This window comes from Plutella xylostella, chromosome Z, assembly GCF_932276165.1.
Source record: "Plutella xylostella chromosome Z, ilPluXylo3.1, whole genome shotgun sequence".
NCBI classification, from domain to species: Eukaryota; Metazoa; Arthropoda; class Insecta; order Lepidoptera; family Plutellidae; genus Plutella; species Plutella xylostella.
In genome coordinates, this window is record NC_064012.1 from 4,547,016 (window position 1) to 4,566,927 (window position 19,912).

The window sequence follows — 19,912 nt, forward strand, 5'->3', positions numbered from 1 at the left end:
AATGAATGTTTTATTTATGGGTATTTGTTATTTAACATCAAAATGAAAGGTAAGCTTAGACATAGCACAATGATGAATTAAAACCACGCTGGCGTAAAATTATTTATTTTTTGTTTACACATTTCCACTGCTGTAGACATTCCAAGACCAACCCAGTATCATAGTCAAGTAAATCTATTTCATATTGGTTACTAATATTAGAACTATTCATCCTATGAATATGGCATTGCATTTTTGGCAGAAGCGATATGAACAATCTTTAATTTGCATTTCTATTTGTATGGATCCTTAACTTATAAATATTTGACGAAAATGCCGAGTAGCACGAAGGAACTTTAAACTACGGTCGACCTCGATCGATCTTTGTCTGTCATTTTCTGTTCGTATACTGTCAACGCAAGACAACAATAGCTTATATCTATTGTCGATCTTAGTCTTAAAATCCTTCGTCCAACTGAGCTAAGTAGAATTATTTATAAAGCAGTGGCGAATCGTAACTTATCATAGCACGTGTAAAACGAAAACATTAAATGTACAAAAGCAGTTCAAAAGAAATACTTATGTAAATTGGAACCGTAACCTACTTTAATACCAATACCAATAAACTAATCGTGGGATAAAGTAAAAAAGAAGTGCCTGAACAGCGCCTATCATATTTATTCAACCACCCTAGCAATGCTGAGCGTCCACACACAAGTCCTTCTTACATAGAGTACAGTACGGCCTAAGTACATTCACTCGCGAGAATATCTCCGAAGCAGACAGTTCTAGACTCAGCTTGTTGCACATTGAGTACGGGACTCGGCGCTTCGTGAAATTACTGGCTGGAACGCACGTCCTGGCCCGCACCGGACCGATGTCCTGTCCCGTTTCCACTGCGGATAGACTGTATTGTTATAACGTTTTGGGTTATTAAAGGAATGTCTTGGATCTCTGATGGTAGTGGTAATTGCATCTGATAGTTACAATATTCGACCCCTTAGGTAAAATACCACGAATTCACCAATATTTTAAGTTTTGTGTGACTTAAACATAAGAGCCGTAAGAGCTCCATATCCTTTCATAGGGAAACAAAAATTGGCAAAAGCATGCTACCCGTCAGAGATTGACATTGTTATTCGTATAATACCAATAATTTTAGCCAATAAATAGGTACCTAATTTGGCGGACTCTGCAGTGATAATGATGCAATGGAATGTCATGCCGGGAATAAAACAGTCGATATTTGGTATCTGTAAAAAAATAAACATAGCATAGCATATTTGTGATATATACATGATAAATTGTTGTTATTATTAACTGTGCGTGAACTGGATTCCTATTCGATGATAATGAATTTAAACATTAATTATTGGTTGTTTCAAACATTAATTATTGGTTGTTCATGCGAAATAAAACGATTTGTAGATAGATATCTGCATGGAGACCTATGTCTAGCATTGGACCTATTTCCATTGTGACTGACTTAGGTGGCAATGCCTACCCTCTTAGCTGAGTGATTATAAATGATTATAATTATGTCATTGTGTCGTTTCAAGATTTTACTCAGTCTTTGCCCGCTAGACCGACGACCTTAGGCGGGTAGCCGGTAGTGGCTGGTTGAGGAAGGCCGAGGACTGAGTGTTGTGGCGCTCCTTGGGCGAGCCCTATGTCCAGCAGTGGATGATTATTGGCTGACGATGATGATGACTCATCATCGTCTTTAAAACAAAAAAAAATGTAAGCATTGTACAATGCACAAGCAATATCCTAATCCTAATCATAACTTATATTATAAATGCGAAAGTAACTGTGTCTGTCTGTCTGTCTGTCTGTTACGCTTTCACGTCAAAACTACTGAACGGATTTGGATGAAATTTGGTATACATATGGTCTAGTCTAGACCCTGGGAAAGAACATTGGCTACTTTTTATCCCGGAATTCCCACGGGCGAAGGAAGCTCGCGGGAACGCAGCTAGTCACCCATAAACAAGAGAACCGTATTATCTCACAGTGAGGTTGGCATGGTCCGGATGAGCGGGGTCCCAGCAGCCGGGGTGGTCGTGTGAGAGACAGTTGTAGCACCGGAGACCCCTCGTGACAGGCGTTGATGTCTGTACTTTAGTGGTCTTGGATTGATGCCGTTTACCAGCTGATATTATCGCACATTCTGCAATGGATTATTTATTTATTAGATGAGTTTTAAGTTTAGGAAAACGTGGTGGGCGATGCCTCCTTAGACAAGAAGCTGGAAGATCTTACATTTTTAGATTTATGAATGATTGTAGCATCTATTTGAATTTAACTTACATTGGTTTAAAAAAGAAACTTCTATAGTTTATTTTCATTCAAGTATGTGCTGGCTATATTTACTGCTATAGCGATTGATTTGCAAAATTGTATCTTATTTGTAATTATACTTATTTGTTTCCACATTCCCTCTATAACCAAATTCGTTTTCCCAATGATAAATGCGAAGCGATAAATAAAAATTAAATAAATCATGTCTTACCAAGCAGGCTGCATGTAAAAATTGAAAAGAAAACTATTTTCTGAAGGCACTGCATTTTGTTTTTAAATACAATCGAACGTTGCGACTGCACAGTAGTAACTGTAATATTATGTTGTTTTCGTTTACAGATATAGTAGCATTGTTATAAAATAACTGTGTATACAGGATGAATAGTTTTGTTAACTGTGTCTGGTTATGCTGGCGTTTTTTAGTAATAGCCGTTTTTACGTAACATACTATATTTCCGAAATTAACTATGATGTTATTCTCTATATGACAGATTATTATTATTTTTATTCAAATTATACAACAAAGTCGCGTTTTTATAATAGTTTAGATATTTATATCATCATGTATGTAAGTCAAACATTACTACTTACTATATCAAGAGTAAGATCTGGTATTTGTTGTTATTATTTAATTATTATTTAGAATATCTTTATGTGATGCGTAATGTAATGAGGCTAATGAGTAACGATTTATGAAAAATTTGTGAATTATTGTTGTAACCGGCCTATCTTATTAATTAGACATACTTAAGCCTATTTTATTGAGGGGGGTAGGCAGAGATTATCAAGGTGCCACGAGTCCCCAATCTTTGCTTCAACTTTATTTCATACCCATATGTCTGTTTATCCAACAATCTTAGTAGTTTTACTTTTGTTTTAGTACTTTTAGTTATCTTTTACCCAGATAGAAATGGATAGGAAGAATAGATATAAGTTTACAGGCAGAGAATTAGGCATGTCTTTATGATCCACGTCGAGGCAATGACTTATATCTTGCGTTGTCGTACTTATGTATGACACTAAAATGTGCACTTATGTATGATAATATATAATGTCGTAGGTGAATGATGCATTATTTATTTATCTTATTTACAAGCAAATCTTATTCTGACTGCCGATTGTCAACTGTTTAGTGATAGTTTGATTCAGTGGCAAACAATGGAACTTTCACGAGAGTTAAACGCTTCAATGTAGAAATATCCCGTGTAATATCTTGTCTGCTAACCAAATCTGTGAGTCTTGTTACTTGAATAAATTAATTTGATTAATATTAGAGCCTGCCCTGCACTGTCTTCCTGTACGGCGTCGCCGGCGTCATATACGCACCGCTTATCTAACTCAAACTCAAATCCTTGTATTCGTCGTATAAATATAGTGTTTTTGATGCAATGCATCTTCATTATTACACGTATCCCGTCACATTTCGCTACCTTCTCCGCAGGGCTACCGCATGGAGTGTCCGCCCGGCTGCCCGCCCGCGGTCTACGAGCTGATGCGCGGCTGCTGGCAGTGGCACGCCCACGACCGGCCCACCTTCCGAGACATCCACCACGCACTGGAACACATGTTCCCGGACCACTCCATCACTGAAGGTCAGCCCCGTTATAGAGAAACTACTTGATATATTCACACAGACCTGAAGGTAACGAGCCAGCTAGGACATAACTTTACTGAATGTCGAGGATCCATGGAGCAGAGAATCTAGCCGTTGAAGAGAATGCCTCAGTAACTACTCAAGGAGAGTAGAATCGAGGTGGTGAGTCCCGTTCCTGAGATCCTGACAGGTGCAGGGCTGTTGATGGCCGGCTCACTTCCGGTAATTCCATCATGTCTGGTGGAAGTCTAGCTGCAGTCAGGTAAATCATATGGGCCAGCGCAATAATAGTTGCTTGTGCTCAAAAGGTATGAGCTAAGAGTTAGCCCCCTTGTTAAGGACATAATGTTACTGAACATCAGGTATCCATGGAGCAGTGGATTTAGCCGCTTTTTTGAAGCTTACACTCAAGGAGAGTAGCCTCGGGGTGGTGAGTTCTGTTCCTGATTTCCTGACAGGGGCTAGACCTGATGATGGCTGGCTCATTTCCCGTACTCCCATCAGATCTGTTGGAATTGAGATCGGATTTACAGCCTTCCTTACGCTGGGAATCCAGCCAGGTAAAACATCACGCACTTTGACTGACCGTCAATTGAAACTTTGATACAATTACTATACTACATATATTACAAGCCCCTCCTTTCCATCCCTCGTTCAAATAGCAATTATAGACATAACACTTTTGTAATTAGAGCTGCCGAAACATACAACCGTCTATGTAGCAATACCGGTGTTGATCTATTTTATAGTAGTTATAACTCAATTAAGGACCACATTATTAATAATAATAAATTATTAATAAATTTGTTAGCTCACTGTAATGCTAATCGTAAATTTTAAGTAAAGTATAAGGTTTCTATATATGTGAAAACCTTTAACTGGCATGTTTGTTACTTAATTTAACTATCCCTAGTTCTATAATTCCATGCTTCATTAATAAATAAAATAAATAAATCTGAACCGTGATGTAATACCCAACAGAGGTGGAGAAGCAGCTGCTGGAGACGGGCTCGACGGGCACGCCGCAGCTGTCGGCTCGCAAGGCGGACGCCGGCAAGGGCGTCCAGATGCGACGCCCCACCAACCGCCGCGGCAAGCAGGCGCCCACGCCGCCTAAACGGACCAGGTATAAGATAACCAGTTATTTATAATACAATCCAAAACTCTTTATTTATTTTATGCACCAAAAGGAAATAATACAAAATTTTACCTGAGGGGCACTACTCGACCACTTGTCTTTAAAGTCGCCTGGCAGTTGCGCGACGAAACGTCATATAAATAGTTATTATTAGTACAATTTTGCGATGAATTGTAACACTATACGCAAAAGAGAGCATTGAGAATCCGGGCCCAGTACATTCCTGTATTTAAGACTAGTAGCAGCGGAAACAGCCCCCGATCAACGATTCCCCTTAAAAAGTTTTCCCGAGGGTATTCTGGGATAAAAAAGTAGCGTATCTAGGGTGTGAACTTTCTATGTAGGTGTACTTACCATTTTTTATTTAGTACATATGTTTGGTAAATTTCGCATTAAGGAGTAGCGAACATCTAGTCTTTTCTTACGTGATTCTTAAGATTTCCCAGACCATAGTAACGGTTTGTGTAACGCTAACGCTTAGACAATGGGCGCCGCACCTAACGCTCAATGACGAACAATAATATCCGCCACTTATCGATCATTTTAAATAACATTACAACAAAGTCTATCTTCTAAGCCTATCGCACTACCAATCACTTTTACCACATCACCAAAGGTTAACTGGTAGAGAATGCTACTAGCATTAAGTTTGCATTTGTACCAATTTACTTTGTGCAATTAAAAATTTAATAATAATAATAAAGTGGATGTAATTACCCTACCATCCTAACTCCCAACACTAACCTATCACATCTCACATCTCATTCCAGCCTGCTGTCTTCATGCAGTTCATTCCGGGAGTCTCAGTACGCGGAGGATTGCCCGGCGCCGCCGCCCGGGGTCTGCGACGACAACGGCGTACATAACGGTAACACACACACACACACGAGGGTTCTAGTCGGATCACTAAAGATATAAGAAATAATTTGAGTAAGGGCCTGTTCCGTGCGATGCGGATGACATATGTGTCCGTCCGCGTACGCAAAACCTAATCCGCGCGCGCTGAACTGGCCCTAAGGCTACGTCCGCACAGGCAGGACGTTTGCTTAGGGCCTAGCGAGTCACCAAGCGAGTAGCTCAGTAAAACGAACGTTGTAGAATCTTCGTGATAGCTGCGCTAGGCGCTAAGCAAACCTCGTGCCTGTGTTTAGGGAAGGGTCGAAGAACAATTGATATGAAATTGTTTGCGTTAACGGTTACGGTGTTTTAATATGGTGCTGATGTGTACACGCATTCGGGATTGCACGATATACCTATGTTACCGCGTCCCTTCCACGCATTACAATGAAATCTGCAGGTTATTAAAATACCCGTTTGGAGGGATGTAGGTTACGATATATTGGAGCTGTGTTGTGCTACAAGAAATTATAATGCTTTACAATAGAAGTGGCATTAACTGGGTCTTCTAAAAACCATCCATCACGCTTTGATCGCACGATCCAAAGATTTTTACATACAAAATTCCTTGGAGTGATAGATCGGTTGGTGGAGACCTGGATATAATGTTTTTGAGATTCTGAGGTACTACTACGACTACTTTCATCAAGCTCGTCGTAATCAGGGATTCCTTATGAGATCAGGAGTTATAGTTTCAACTCAGCTAAATTTTACTTTATCGGTGTTCATATTGTTCATGAATGTATTTGTTGTTGCTATAATGTTGCATTGCGTTTTACTAATATTTTAAAAATAAAACTGACTTCAACTTTTTTTGCTTGTTTTATTAGTTTTCTTGTTCTTTAAGGGTTTATCTTCACGACTGAGCTCTTGCTATGCGAAATAGCTTTTATTGTTATGTTGTTTCGATGTTCTGTGTTGCGTCGGTGTTAATGTTTATTTTTGCACTGTTACTTATTTATATGTCTATGACTAACATATTTATAGTTGTTTTTTTATTTTATATACATCAATGCTAATGTCATCGTAAGTCAAGAGTTAAGTAGCGAAAGCTGGCAGCGTAAAATTTTTAACCAACCTATTACTTAAATTTCTACGGGGAAATTCTATACGTAAATCTTAGTGCATCGGTAAAATTGTCCTGTCAGTTTTCGATATCACCTCTGGAAAGCAAAAAGTCTTCCCCAGGGGGCCAATTCCGCTCACGCCTCCCGTGACAAACAGCTTTTATTTAACTTGGAATTGGCCCCTTGCCCAATTAATTAGCCTTTTTGTTTCTGGCCGCCTCGCGCGCAGGCGCATAGCGATAGGCTCCAGCTTGTGAGTATACACACACACACATATACTTACATGTATAATAATAGTTGTATACAGTACAAACATACCTACATACTTCGCAGATCACTATAATATCAAATCATACCGTAGTAATTGAAACTTTTACTATACAACATAGTGTTGATATTTCGAGTAAACTTTATTTAAAGGGAGGTTTGTTTTCAGACACGACACTCGGGCATTTATATCAAATACACAGTAACCTTTTACAGATTTTTACGTGCATTTATTAGCATAGAAGTATGTAGATGACATAACAAACTTATATTACACTCATAACCAGTAGCACTGGAATTTGAAGCACTAATGGCAATGAAATTATTAATCAGATTTTCATATTTTCCTTCGTATTCATAGAAATTACTAACTGTTTGTTACGTTTATTAAGATTTTCATAAATAAGCGAGAAACACACGAGGTTTGACTTAGAAAATCAATAAATAATTGTTTTTTTCGAATATCAGGATAACGCTTTGCAAGCCTCTTTGTAAACAGAAAGTATGACCTATGAATACGGGGGCTAGTCTTTAGTTCCCAGTTATCAAACTGTCCGGTGCCGAACGAACTAACGGCGTATCGGATTATAAATTATGCCGAGTGTTCACAGTTTTGGTATTTTTAAGCTCGGTATACGCAATTTTCAGCGTTACGCCGCTCGCCTAGTAACTAGCGAAAAAGTTTGCCTACTGGGAACGCAGCATTATCCAGTCGTAATTATTTGAATTAGGATGCTATATTCTGTGCTTAGAGTATTATAATGTAGATAAATTATATAATACATTTACATTTTGAATCAATCTAAGTATATTTTCCTCCTATTTATGCTTCTCTTATTTTAACTAATAACCGCCGCATTGCATTTATGTTTGATTATGTATTGCACTTTAGTTTTAGAATGTTTTGTATCGAGATATATTTCTTGTTGTGGGATGTGCATTTTATGCCGCATGTAAAGTAAATAGAGTTTTTTTTAATCTATACCACATTATCAAATATATCATTGAACCTTGTACGATAAAAAATGATTTAGGAGTGTATTTTTAAAATATTAACATAAGACAAAGGAGCCCGTCTCACAATGTCTGAATAGGTATGTAATTGACAGCTGATACGCTTTAAATAAACGTAAAAAGTCCCACACTACGTGAAGATATCCAAAGCAAATACGCTATGCAGACATTGTGAAAAAGGAAATACATAAATTATTATAATAAGTAGTGCGAATGGATTAAACCTAACAAATAAATTGGTATATCTTCATTACAGGGGTAATTTTTATACAAACAAGATATACATTATTTTATATTAGAGTGACAAACAATTAAATAAATTAATTAATTTACATAATTACACTCATAACTTAGGTAATCCAATTAGTAACCACTTCTTAAGATTAAATTTAAATGTTACTCTTTACATGGCAGTGTTTTGTTATTAACTACCCAATTTTGGGCACATCCTAGTCCCTCGATCTTCAAGATCTATTAAACGTAAACTCGACCATCAGTAGAGGCAGTAGTTACTTACCTTACCACTAGCTCATCCAGTCGCCATTCTTCTTCTTCCAGTGCCATATCCTAACGGATGTCGGCGGTCGTTAAAGATAAAAATAAGAGCACAATAATACTCGGCCTTAAGGATCGCGCACATTATGTCGAACCTTAGCGCAAAAGTCGCTTATTTGTATAAGACGCTCCGCTCAATGCTAGAATCGAGGCGGTGTCGCGGTATTTTACAATAAGGCGTTCGCCCGCCGGGGCTTGCGAGGCGAGGGATGGCGTGCTTCACTCTCTTGCAGTGAGCGGAGCGCCTAAAAATGCGGCCCGCTGTGCCCTGGCATAGTGTGTGACAATAACAGTAGAGCTATTTTCGCGCTGCGAAATAATGTGCTTAGTCCTTTACTGTGTGTATAAACTTCAATTTGGACCTCCATTTAGTATTTTACTCACCTTACATTCCCACTTGAGTTTGGTTGAAAACCGAGGTAGTGGATTTAATGTAGACATTCCTCTTCTGCACATAATTTTATTCATTAATATGCAAATATTTGTCCAATAACTATTTAATAATTATAATAAAAGTCTTAAAAATATTATTGTCTAGCTAAGAAAAGAAGTTTACCTGTAAATAATATTTACAAAGCCCATATTATAAGATCAATCTGTAAACATCGAATATAGGGTTTTGATTGAATTGACTCAGAACCCATCCAGCGTCTACACGCGTTTTGCGAGGGCGTCCCTCGCCAACTTAACGGAGCTTCAGGCCTAATTACCTCATACATAATATTACACATATAATTCTACGATTACGTATCGAAACACATCCAGCGATGCGACCCAGTTCCTCCCGGCTTCTTTCTCCCTCAAACAACCAACTACATTCTTACCCCTCAAGACCATTCTTACCCGCAGAGGTTGTTCTTGCTCCCTAGATTAAAGTTTCACCTGCAGCGGTCATTCTGACCCCCTAGACCACCATCTCGGATAAATGGATATGCTTGAGTAAAATTGTATTGACTAGATATAAGTAAAATTGTATTAGTTATAAGCAAAAAGTTGAAAAGATGCTCGAGGAGTTTCTTTCGCCATTTCTGGGCCTTTGTGAAATGGTGGTAGATTATGACGTTTGACACGTAATTCTAATATTCTACGTCGAAAAAATAAACGATTTCATTTCACCTTCACCGTCACACATTCCAGGTGTGGGGGCGCGGGGTCGCGAGTCGTCCGAGGGTTCCCTCGCGGAGCCGGACACGGACTCGTCGGGCGCTCGAGCGTCGGCCCGCCAGCGCGCCGCCCGCCGCCGCCACACGCCGCCCGCCACGCACCCGCCCACGCCTAACACTGCTAAGGTAAACATTTAGGGCTTTACCACAAAAGAATAGACAGTATTTAACAGGTGTTTAGCCCTGTCAAACGCCTACAAAATCTGTCAAATTTAGTTTTAAACACTAATTAAACAGTGTTTAAAGTTTTTTGTGGTAGCACAGTTATTTATTTATTTAACTACTTATATTATCTTACAGGATAATAACAAACAAAACGACAACTTTCTTAAAAAGATACAAAACAACCAATAATAAAAAAAACAATAAACTAATCCACACATAACATATGAAACATAACCTTGCGAACTCACCCAAAGAACATGACTGAGAATGTCAGTCCTCTCACATGCCTGGTTTATTAGCCTAATAGCCCTAGTGAGTGGAGCATCATGTAGCAGGTTGGAATATATATATACAGAGTGTTGCAAGAATGGTATACTAAGCCGAAACCTACATGTGCAGGATGTAATATCTAAGCCCGAAAATAATAAATCGGAATTTCAAAATTCGCGAATAAACTAATTTATTTTCCATAACAATTTTGTTCGTCTTGTCACTTTTCATTATGGAGATTGACTTTATTTGTGCCAATGGGAGGTTTTCAACCATAGACAAACAACCATAGATTATAGATGACTTCATACTCAACAGCACTTAATATTTTTTTTAGCCGGCATCTAAAAAGAAATGCATTGCTGTTGAGTATGAAGTCATCTATATTCTATGGATGTTTGTCTATGGTTGAAAACCTCCCATTTTGAAATTCTGATTTATTTTTCGGACATAGATATAACATGCTGCACATGTAGGTTTCGGCTTAGTATACTCTTTTTGCAACACCCTGTATAGTGAATGTGTATGTTACCATTTTATTAACTGGTTAATTATGTTGTGTCCTTTTGCAGATATTGATGAGAGATCGATCGCCGGCCGCCTTAGAAGGCAACACTAAGGTGAGGATGAATTTATTTTTATTTATTTATTAAGCTTACATATTATTTGTAGTTTTACAATGTGTTTCACAAAACTGTTTATATACAATTTGTCTGTGGGATCGGAGTCTCTTTATACAAAACAAATTATTCATGTTTTAGGTATTGTTAAACAAGGTAATTGATATTATCACAACAAATATTAACTTGTAATCTGAGATGAACTTGTATCAAGGTAGGTTAAGTATAAAAGTTATGTACTATTGTATTGAAATGTACGGACTCTCAAGCTCACATGCTGCTCAAGCACATCCACATAAACACCACTGCTACACACATCACACACAACACGTCCCCGGATTTATAACAGATGTAGCTGGTCCCTTCATCATCAGGGATCGCTATTTTAAAAACTCCGCCTGTATACTTATAGGCGCAGGCCGTACATGAGTACCTTGTTCTCCAAGCAACTAACCCTGTAATTTCCCAGGGAGTCCAAGTGGCGGCGCTGGAGGTGCAGAACGTGAAGCGCGCCATCAACCGCTACGGCACGCTGCCCAAGGGCGCCCGCATCGGCGCGTACCTCGAGTCGCTGCGGCAGAGCGCCCCCGACGAGCGCTCGCAGCACATGATCCGCAGCAACTCGTCCGGCGGCGTCACCTCCCCCGCCTCGCCCCGCGCGCCCCGCGCCCGCCCCCGCCTCGAGTTCCCGCCCCCACCCCCCGACCTGCCCCCCGAGCCCAACAAGCAGGCCATGAAGGAGATGCTCGAGCTCAAACTAGTGGCAGAAATCAAGGAGCGCGCCGACCGCCGCACGGCCGTGGCGGACCCGCCCGCCCCGCTCCCCGCGCCGCCCCCCGCCGACCCCGCCGCCCGCCTCGTCTCCGAGCTGTCCGAGAGCCTCAACCTCGTCAAGCCGGAGCCCGCGTCGCCCAAAAAGACGGAGAACAAAAGCACAGACTTCAAAGCGCAGCTGAAGAAGGTCGAGGTGAAGAAAGTGGGTAACAACGTGGCCAAAGAGGACGAGTCGGGAAAAATCATCGACTTCAAGTCGCGGCTGAGGAAGGTGGACGGCGCGCCGGCCGTGAACGGGGTCAAGAAGTCCCCGGATGAGAAGGAGAATGGCAAGAAGGAGGCTCCGAGCAAGAAGGAGGAGGCTAGCGAGACGAGCGGCGGCTCGGCCGGCAGCGGCGACGCGGCCGACGCGGACGACGACAAGCGCCGCAGCACAGGCCAGTAGCATATATTTATTATTATTATTATTTATTTATTAAGCTTACATATTAATTCTAGTTTTACAGTATGTCCCACAAAATTGTTTGCCTGTGGGATCGGAGTCTCTTTATACTAAACAAAATACTTATATGTATGTTTTAGGTATTGTTATACATAATTGGTAATGTCTTCATACAACAAACTGAACTAATATAACAATCATCTTCTGACTGAAATGGTTGAGGAGATTCACACAACGGTGTCCGTGTTTCTTTCTGACTTCCGTAACAAAACTTACGAATCACAGACAAATGAAACAACTAACTGTTACAAATATGCTTTAAAAATGTATTTACTGGTAATCTAATGTTTCAAAAAAATCATGCACTAAATCAAATTTCCTAGATTTGCATACTTACTTACTTACTTCGCTGGCGCAGCGACCCAAAGTGAGTCTTGGCCTCCGATACAAGAGCTCGCCATTTTCCTCGGTCCTATGCTGTGTCCTGCCAGTCGCTACATTGTAAATTAATTCACTTAATTATTTTCCATTAACTCCTTACTAACTTAACTTAACTTACAGGCAGCATAAGCAGCTTAAAGAAGCTGTGGGAGAGCAAAGAAGCCGAGGGTCGGAGCGGGGAGCCTTCCCCCGAGGACCGTCGTCCGGCGGTGGCCACCAAGCCGGGCCGGGCTAGACGCGGCGGCGGCATCTACGCCACGCCGCTGGTAGGCAGCCCCGCGCCCGATGACGCGCTGCAGGGGATCCGGGCCTCGCTGGAAGCTTGCACTGCTGAGGTGAGGACGATGTACTCAATTTATTGACTTTAAAAAGTAAAGCAAATCATAATACCCATTTTTTCACACTGTTTGATTAACTACTTTTCACTAAGAAGTCCCTGATGTAGGTCAATCTCAACGCATTCCTTCGAACGGTACCCTTACACACAAACAATTCTCGTCTTTACTTACTTTACTTAAAATTATCACAACTAACTTAGGGCGACTTGCACTAGAATTATATCAGCTGTCCGACACCCATAACACAGGTTCTGCCTAGCTTAGAATCGGATGTCCATGTGTGAGATTGTCCCCACATATTATTATTATGCTTACTTTATTGTTAGATACATCTACATAATTCTAAAACAATAAAAGAAAATAAAACTAACGAGGCTTAGATATTAAGTGAATAAACCGCCCCGAGACATAACTGACGAAAATGTGCCCATGATGCTAGCAACATTACCTCGCTGCACAGCCAGGGATATTCTTTGCATTATTATTATTATATTATTACACTCCCACAGGTCCGCAAGACGGGGCGCGGCGCCGCCTGGCGGGCCAGCACGGCGGAGCGGCTGTGCGCGCTGGGCGGGCTGTGCGCGGCGGCGGGCGCGGGCGAGGCGCTGCCGCCCGTGCTGCGGGCGCAGCTGCGCGCCGCCGCCGTGCGCCTGCGCAGCGAGGCCGCCGCGCTGCCCGCCGCCGGCGACATGGGCGCCGTCGAGCACGCGCTCACTGATCTAGCGCATATTGTCAACAGGTATACCAACAACTTATAGTGCTCCAAAATTGATAATGCGCATAGAAATCTTTGACAGATCGGTTGTTTTCGATTATGTGACACATGATATTGACTCCTACATATTTCTTTCGAAAGAGGTGCAAAATGCAAGTGCTTTTTTAAGGCTCTTACGATTTAATGATTCGGATGTGAAGATCTGCATGTGCATTATTAATTTTGGACAAGTGTACTGAATCTGTGTGTAAACATAAATATTCTTCCACCCAAAGGTTGTCTTGAAAAAATCGCTTTTAGTGATAAGACCGCCTTTTTTGTACCTATGTGTTTGTATTTAAGCTTTGTGTAATCTATTCTTGTGTACAAATAAAGAATATTCTATCTATCTGCCTAAATACTTATAATTTTACTAAGTGTGTTGTGGTGGGATAATATCACAGATTTATCATTGACTGAAACCTACAAATTATTAATTATTGTATAGCTTTAGCTTACTGAATCTGTGTGTAAATGTAAATACTTACAATTTTACGTAGTGTGTTGTGGTGGGATAATATCACACATTTATCATTGACTGGAACCTACAAATTATTAATTATTGTATAGCTTTAACTTACTGAATCTCACAGCTGGGTAAACATTACACATTAAAAATTCCCGTGCGGCGACTATGTTGTAATGTGCATTATGTCAGCAGTTTTAGCGTCCTTTGTTCAATACTTAGTTGTTTTTGTATTTTAAATGTTTGTTTTGATTTCAGGTAAAGCATAACCCCTTGCGAGCGACCAGCGCCCGCGCGATTCAGAGCGTACGAACTGCAGGATCAAACATATTGAAACAAGGATTTGATACCACGAATGGGACTCACCATGTTATGTACGCATAATTAAATATATTTTTCATCTATTTATATAACTATTAGGAATGCGACTATAGCCATCTTGTATACTCGTTAAATTAATCGTTTACTAGTTTTAGAATGTGCTATTGATAACGCCATTCTTAGTTAGGTGTACATTGAGTATAAAAAAAAGTAATTTTTCAACGGAAACGTGACTTCATGGGCGGTATTTTCGCTTGCGATGTATTAAATATTGAACTTATTTTTCCTTTAGAAAGCTAGAAACCGCGATGGTGTGTAAGAATTAATTTAAATGATTAAATATGATGAATAAGAGAACTTTGACCAGAAAGGTAAGCTATCGTAGTTGTAAACTGATAGCATATACAACGTGCTAAGTTTGTTTATATAACTAACAGTATATTTCTAAACTTAGTTATACTCTTTCCAATAGCGTATACAGTAAGATGTAGATCCATTGTCACTGACTCGTTGACTAGTCGTGACGAAGATAGTCGTAGGAAAATAACACTTAATGCCACGAGGCAAAGTGTAGCAGCGGCGGCGTATGTGGTGATTAGTTAGTTTTAACAATTTGTGAAAACAATATGTATAAAATGTTGTTTTTTGCCTGATCAGATGTACATAAGTGGAATCTAAATAGCTCGGTACATAGTTTAGAAGGAATATCGTCTTTAGTGTCGCTAATGTTGTGATATCACTACAATAGTGATGGCGATGTATCAATGTACAATCCAAGCGGCAAGTGAACAAAATAATATTAACCTCAATTTCTATTCGAGTATTATTTAGTTCGTTTGCATGACGCGATCGAGTGTGCGTGAAAGTGTTCGAGTGAAAGAAGAGAGACGTAGAGTGAGACAAAACAGGACTTCGACATACAGGGGAGGGGCGGAAGGGAGCGGTATTCTTGTGACAAAGTCATATCGGATTGTTCAACCCAATTCCTTGCAGTTAGGATATATTTTACGTTTCTGTGCCAAATATTTCTATAGAATCATGTTACAGTTTTGCCTATACCAAACATACCGCATTGATGTTTACAAAATAGTCCTAATTGAATTCGTTAGTATATATGTAATGGTACAGCTATCAGTGAAGTGTACACCTAACGTAGTTAAAACCTACATTATAAGCAAATTGTAATACGTTTTGTATAATATTTCCGCTTTCAAATGCAAATAAGACGACCATTTAGCATTTAAAGAACAGTTTAATCGTATTTTTTCTATATCCGAGTTAATCTTCCTCGTAATTAATGGTAGGGGACAGCATGCTATATAATTGTAATTATTTTGATTGAATAATGCATGAACATGTGTAATTTATAGTAGGGATACAGTGGTGCAAACTCACAAACAAGTGAATGCAACTGACTGTACACTGAATGAAATTAGTAACAAACAATTTAAAGATGAAATTTTAAATTATTTAAGTAGGAATCTAATACAAAATATGTAAATTAAGTAACGATATCCATGTGTCTGCTTCCATCCTCCAAGTGTATGAATTTGGAGAATTATCTCTGTGTCTTCTATAGTCTGCTATGTCTCACCTCATCATAACGGTGATCGATATCATATAAAAAGCATGTACAAAGCTTATTTATATCGTTATTTAACGTAAATTAAGCATGCTGTCTCAAATATTGATAGTGATAAGACTTACAGTTGTCATGTAAGTTTAAGATATATTGTATATGATACACGGTGAAATTTCACGTAGCTGCCTCAAATATTTCAGAAGTAGATAACGCCGACAGTGCAATCCAAATTGCATTGTCTAGCGCGTTAGTAATTTAATGTAGTCTAATTTATATTTAAATAGGCGTGACCATCACTGTTCAGCTATTTACCCTAGGTACAGTCGACTGCATTACTATGTTATATGAACTTTTGTACCTTGACTAAACCAAACTTCTTAAACCGCCAATGAAGTAATTAGCGGTTCCTGAATTTATGTTTTGATAGGGTAAAATATATGCCAATAAAGTCGACTGTATATTCCAATCAGTCACTGTCTATTTTGTATATTTTTAGATAGTGACAGACTGAACAGTTCATAAAATTCAGAAACGGTAGGTGCCTGTCACCCATAAGCCAAGTAACTTTTGCTCTATTTAATAAGTGTGATTATGATATAAAAATAATCATGTCTTTATCAATGAAGTGTTATACTCAGTACAGACCCATTATTATGATTCCTCAAAGTTTGCATTGCGTTGTCTTCCTATGTTCTTCCGAGGCCTCAATCAAATTTGAAAGTAAACTAATAGTTTGAATTCAGTCTTCTGTAATTTAGAAATGTGACATCTTATATCCACATGAACAGGTTTTCGACTATGTAAAAAAACCTACGTGTATTATTGCGATGCTGTCAAATGTTTCCTTGACTTGTAACTGAGAAGTTCGCAGATGGCAGCACCATCGCTTTAACCGAATGTACTCTTGGGATTGGTCCATTTAGCAGCCATTTTATAAATTCTAGTCTATAGTAGGCTGGGGTAACGGGTGCTGCCTTCCCCATTTACTGTAGCAGTATCGAACATAGGCTTTATAAATATCTTTTGAATGAGATTAATTGGTTCATACTCGTAATTATTGAGTATTCGATATTTTATAAAACATTAATCGAGTCTGATTGTATACTCTAAGCTTTTACCTAAAAGCTGCTTTTAAACGGATTAACAAATATACTTGTTATTTTCTGTGTTCCCGTGACTCAGAACATCGGAACAACGCTTAAAATTACTTGGGCCAATCCGCTTAAAAGTAGTTTTTATATGTATATATTTATTATTATTAGATTAACATTACTGTAAATATTACAAAATGGGTGCAAAATTGTGCTACGACACTAGAGTAGATGGAGTATCTCTTATAAGATATAGTTTTTTCTAATAACTTCTCAGCTATGTATTATTTTTAAAGACTGTTTCATATTCCAAGTGTTTACGGCATGGTATGGCGTACCTTCTATGCTTGAGATTCCATTGCTATTATAGGTCCAGTATTTACTTATAATTTTAAACGAAATGCATTTTGTCTGATTAAATCCAATGATATATTTCAAACAAGAATATGTATAATAATATTATGTAGCTTAACCCAAATTATACGGGACATCGTAATTGGTACGAATTTACTTAGAGATGAAAGTAAATAAACTTTATATTCTCTTAAATATTAATGTAAAACATAGTACAGATCATGTATTATCATTATCAAGTCACAATTAGGTTTTATTGGGAATGAAATGAATTTATTGTAAATCAATGTGATTTGTTCGAAGTTGTTTTTGTACTACGTATTGATAATTATTCAAATCATGGTTGGTTCTTGAATTTATTAGTCAACCAAGATAGGTTCCGGAGTTAATGATATAGTATATTCTTCTAGCAAGGACTTGTACAGGTACCAAAAAGCTACATTGGTCACCCCAGAGCGCAAACATTTAAACGATATGAAATCTATCGATGTTCTGCTCAGTCATTCAGTATACTGTCAAATAAGAGCAATAGATTTAATTTTGGTAAATTATGTTTGGTGCAAGTCACTGATATGAGAGTCTCAGGATCCAAACGGTTTGCGCTGGGGATACCTATCTCTTTTGCTGACTGTACTATAATAATATGGTAATCTATAGACTTTCTTGGTGTTTACGTAGTAGGTATGTGTACCTAATTAGAAATGATTAAAATTTATTGCGTTTGTGGAAATGATAACAAAGATAATAATATAGAAATACACTGTATTAAATAATAACTCATAAGATCTCATAGATTGCGGTGTATTTAGATTTATAACTGTGAAAGTTAAACATACTTTGTTTTAAAATTATGAATTTATAACTGCTTTACAATTTTTCAATACTATTTGAACAGGATAATTAAGTGCCAGACCCAATACTGTTCCGGATGAGGTATTCTTTATCTATTGTATTTTTTCTGGCTTACTTTTTTAAATATACTTAATTTATATAAATATTATTATTGTACTATGATTATGATTCTATGTGAACATAGAAGATAATTTTCTTACAATCATCTCTTACTGCATTGACTTTTGTATTTGCGAGTGGTAACTCCGTTGCTAGAGGATCACTTGACATGGTTATTTTAAGTTAGCGTATACTGTGATACGGCTTTTAGAAATGGTATGTGCTCAATAGGTTTCTTTTATCGTATTTTAATCAAGATTAGGATATTAAAAAATACTATTACTAAGTATATTGTTACTGTAATGATGTAATAGGTAACGAACCATTTATATTGAAAATTATAATTGTATAACACTGATGTATGCTAGTCTCTATAATTATATTAAATGTATGTAGAAGTAAGAATAAATATATACTTACGTAAGTTCCCTGCATATAGGTCGCGTACAATCCTCTAAACTATTTTAGTAATTATTGTATGATTAAGAATTTTATATACTTACATTAGGCGAGTGGGAGCGTCGCTCCGCCGCACATTATATGTCATTTACTCCATTGTCTGTACTCTGTATAGAAGTTGCTTCTGACGCGTCGCGCGCACACCGGCCGAACCTAGAGGACTGTCTTCAACAGAGAGACGCAACCAAAAAACTCTTTATATAGAGTTTGGCACTTCAAATTGTAAGAAGCGCTGGACGCATCTTAAAATTTAACAGGAAGTCTGTCGTTGTTATTGTGATGAGTCAACAACTGTCCTCTCGAGTAGCAGTAGAACTCACTGTATGTATATTAGAATGAAGGTTCGCGGTCTCGCCCGGTGTGCGCGGGCCCACACGGATACTCGGGGCGAGCGAACAACGAATGCTCAAGAATGAATTTATGCGAATGTTCTCTTTATCTTTTTAGCGAATTTTGCTCACTATTTCCATGTTAGTTGTGTCCAAAATTGTTAGCTAACTTCCTTCATTTATGTAAAGAGTGAAGCTCAATGGAAACGCCCAGTGTGCGTCTGCCCCGGGGTCGCATCTACTCTAAGTTATAAATCCAAAGATAGAAGCTGATTTACATATTATAAACGTTCATACATAGATACACATGTCAAAATGTAATGGAAATTAAATGTTTTCTTATCAGCATTTCAGTGTTTCTTTATGTCCTTGCTGTAGGTACAATTTTATAGGAGTAATATAGTAAAATTAGTAACGAGCTAACACCTACGTAGGTATTTAACCAGGGTCAAAAACTTCCATAAACATTTCTGCATAATAAACTATACTTACGACCTACGCAGGTTTGGAGACGAAACTTACCCATAGTACCCGTTATTGTCGGTAGATGGAGCTACTTGCCACATAGGTTAAGGGT

At 38.5% G+C, this 19,912-nt stretch overlaps 2 protein-coding genes across 2 annotated transcripts in view; one reads left to right on the plus strand and one right to left on the minus strand.

The window, feature by feature from the left end:
* The window catches only part of LOC105395859 (tyrosine-protein kinase Abl), a 33,943-nt gene extending 14,260 nt beyond the window's left edge, over window positions 1-19,683 (plus strand). The window contains exons 10-18 of the mRNA XM_048632465.1: window positions 3,722-3,872; window positions 4,856-5,000; window positions 5,783-5,880; window positions 9,950-10,101; window positions 10,983-11,030; window positions 11,500-12,241; window positions 12,808-13,022; window positions 13,535-13,767; window positions 14,507-19,683. Coding sequence (XP_048488422.1) covers window positions 3,722-3,872; window positions 4,856-5,000; window positions 5,783-5,880; window positions 9,950-10,101; window positions 10,983-11,030; window positions 11,500-12,241; window positions 12,808-13,022; window positions 13,535-13,767; window positions 14,507-14,510 — 1,788 coding nt within the window. The 3' untranslated portion in view covers window positions 14,511-19,683. The remainder of the gene's footprint in view (window positions 1-3,721; window positions 3,873-4,855; window positions 5,001-5,782; window positions 5,881-9,949; window positions 10,102-10,982; window positions 11,031-11,499; window positions 12,242-12,807; window positions 13,023-13,534; window positions 13,768-14,506) is intronic.
* On the minus strand, window positions 642-2,586 carry LOC125491179. The gene is made up of 4 exons (XM_048632466.1): window positions 2,492-2,586; window positions 1,992-2,149; window positions 1,157-1,232; window positions 642-875 (listed from the first exon to the last, which is right to left on the minus strand). The coding sequence occupies exons 1-4, from the start codon at window positions 2,544-2,546 to the stop codon at window positions 670-672; spliced, it is 495 nt and encodes a 164-aa protein (XP_048488423.1). The 5' UTR covers window positions 2,547-2,586; the 3' UTR covers window positions 642-669.
* Window positions 19,684-19,912: the final 229 nt, after the last annotated feature.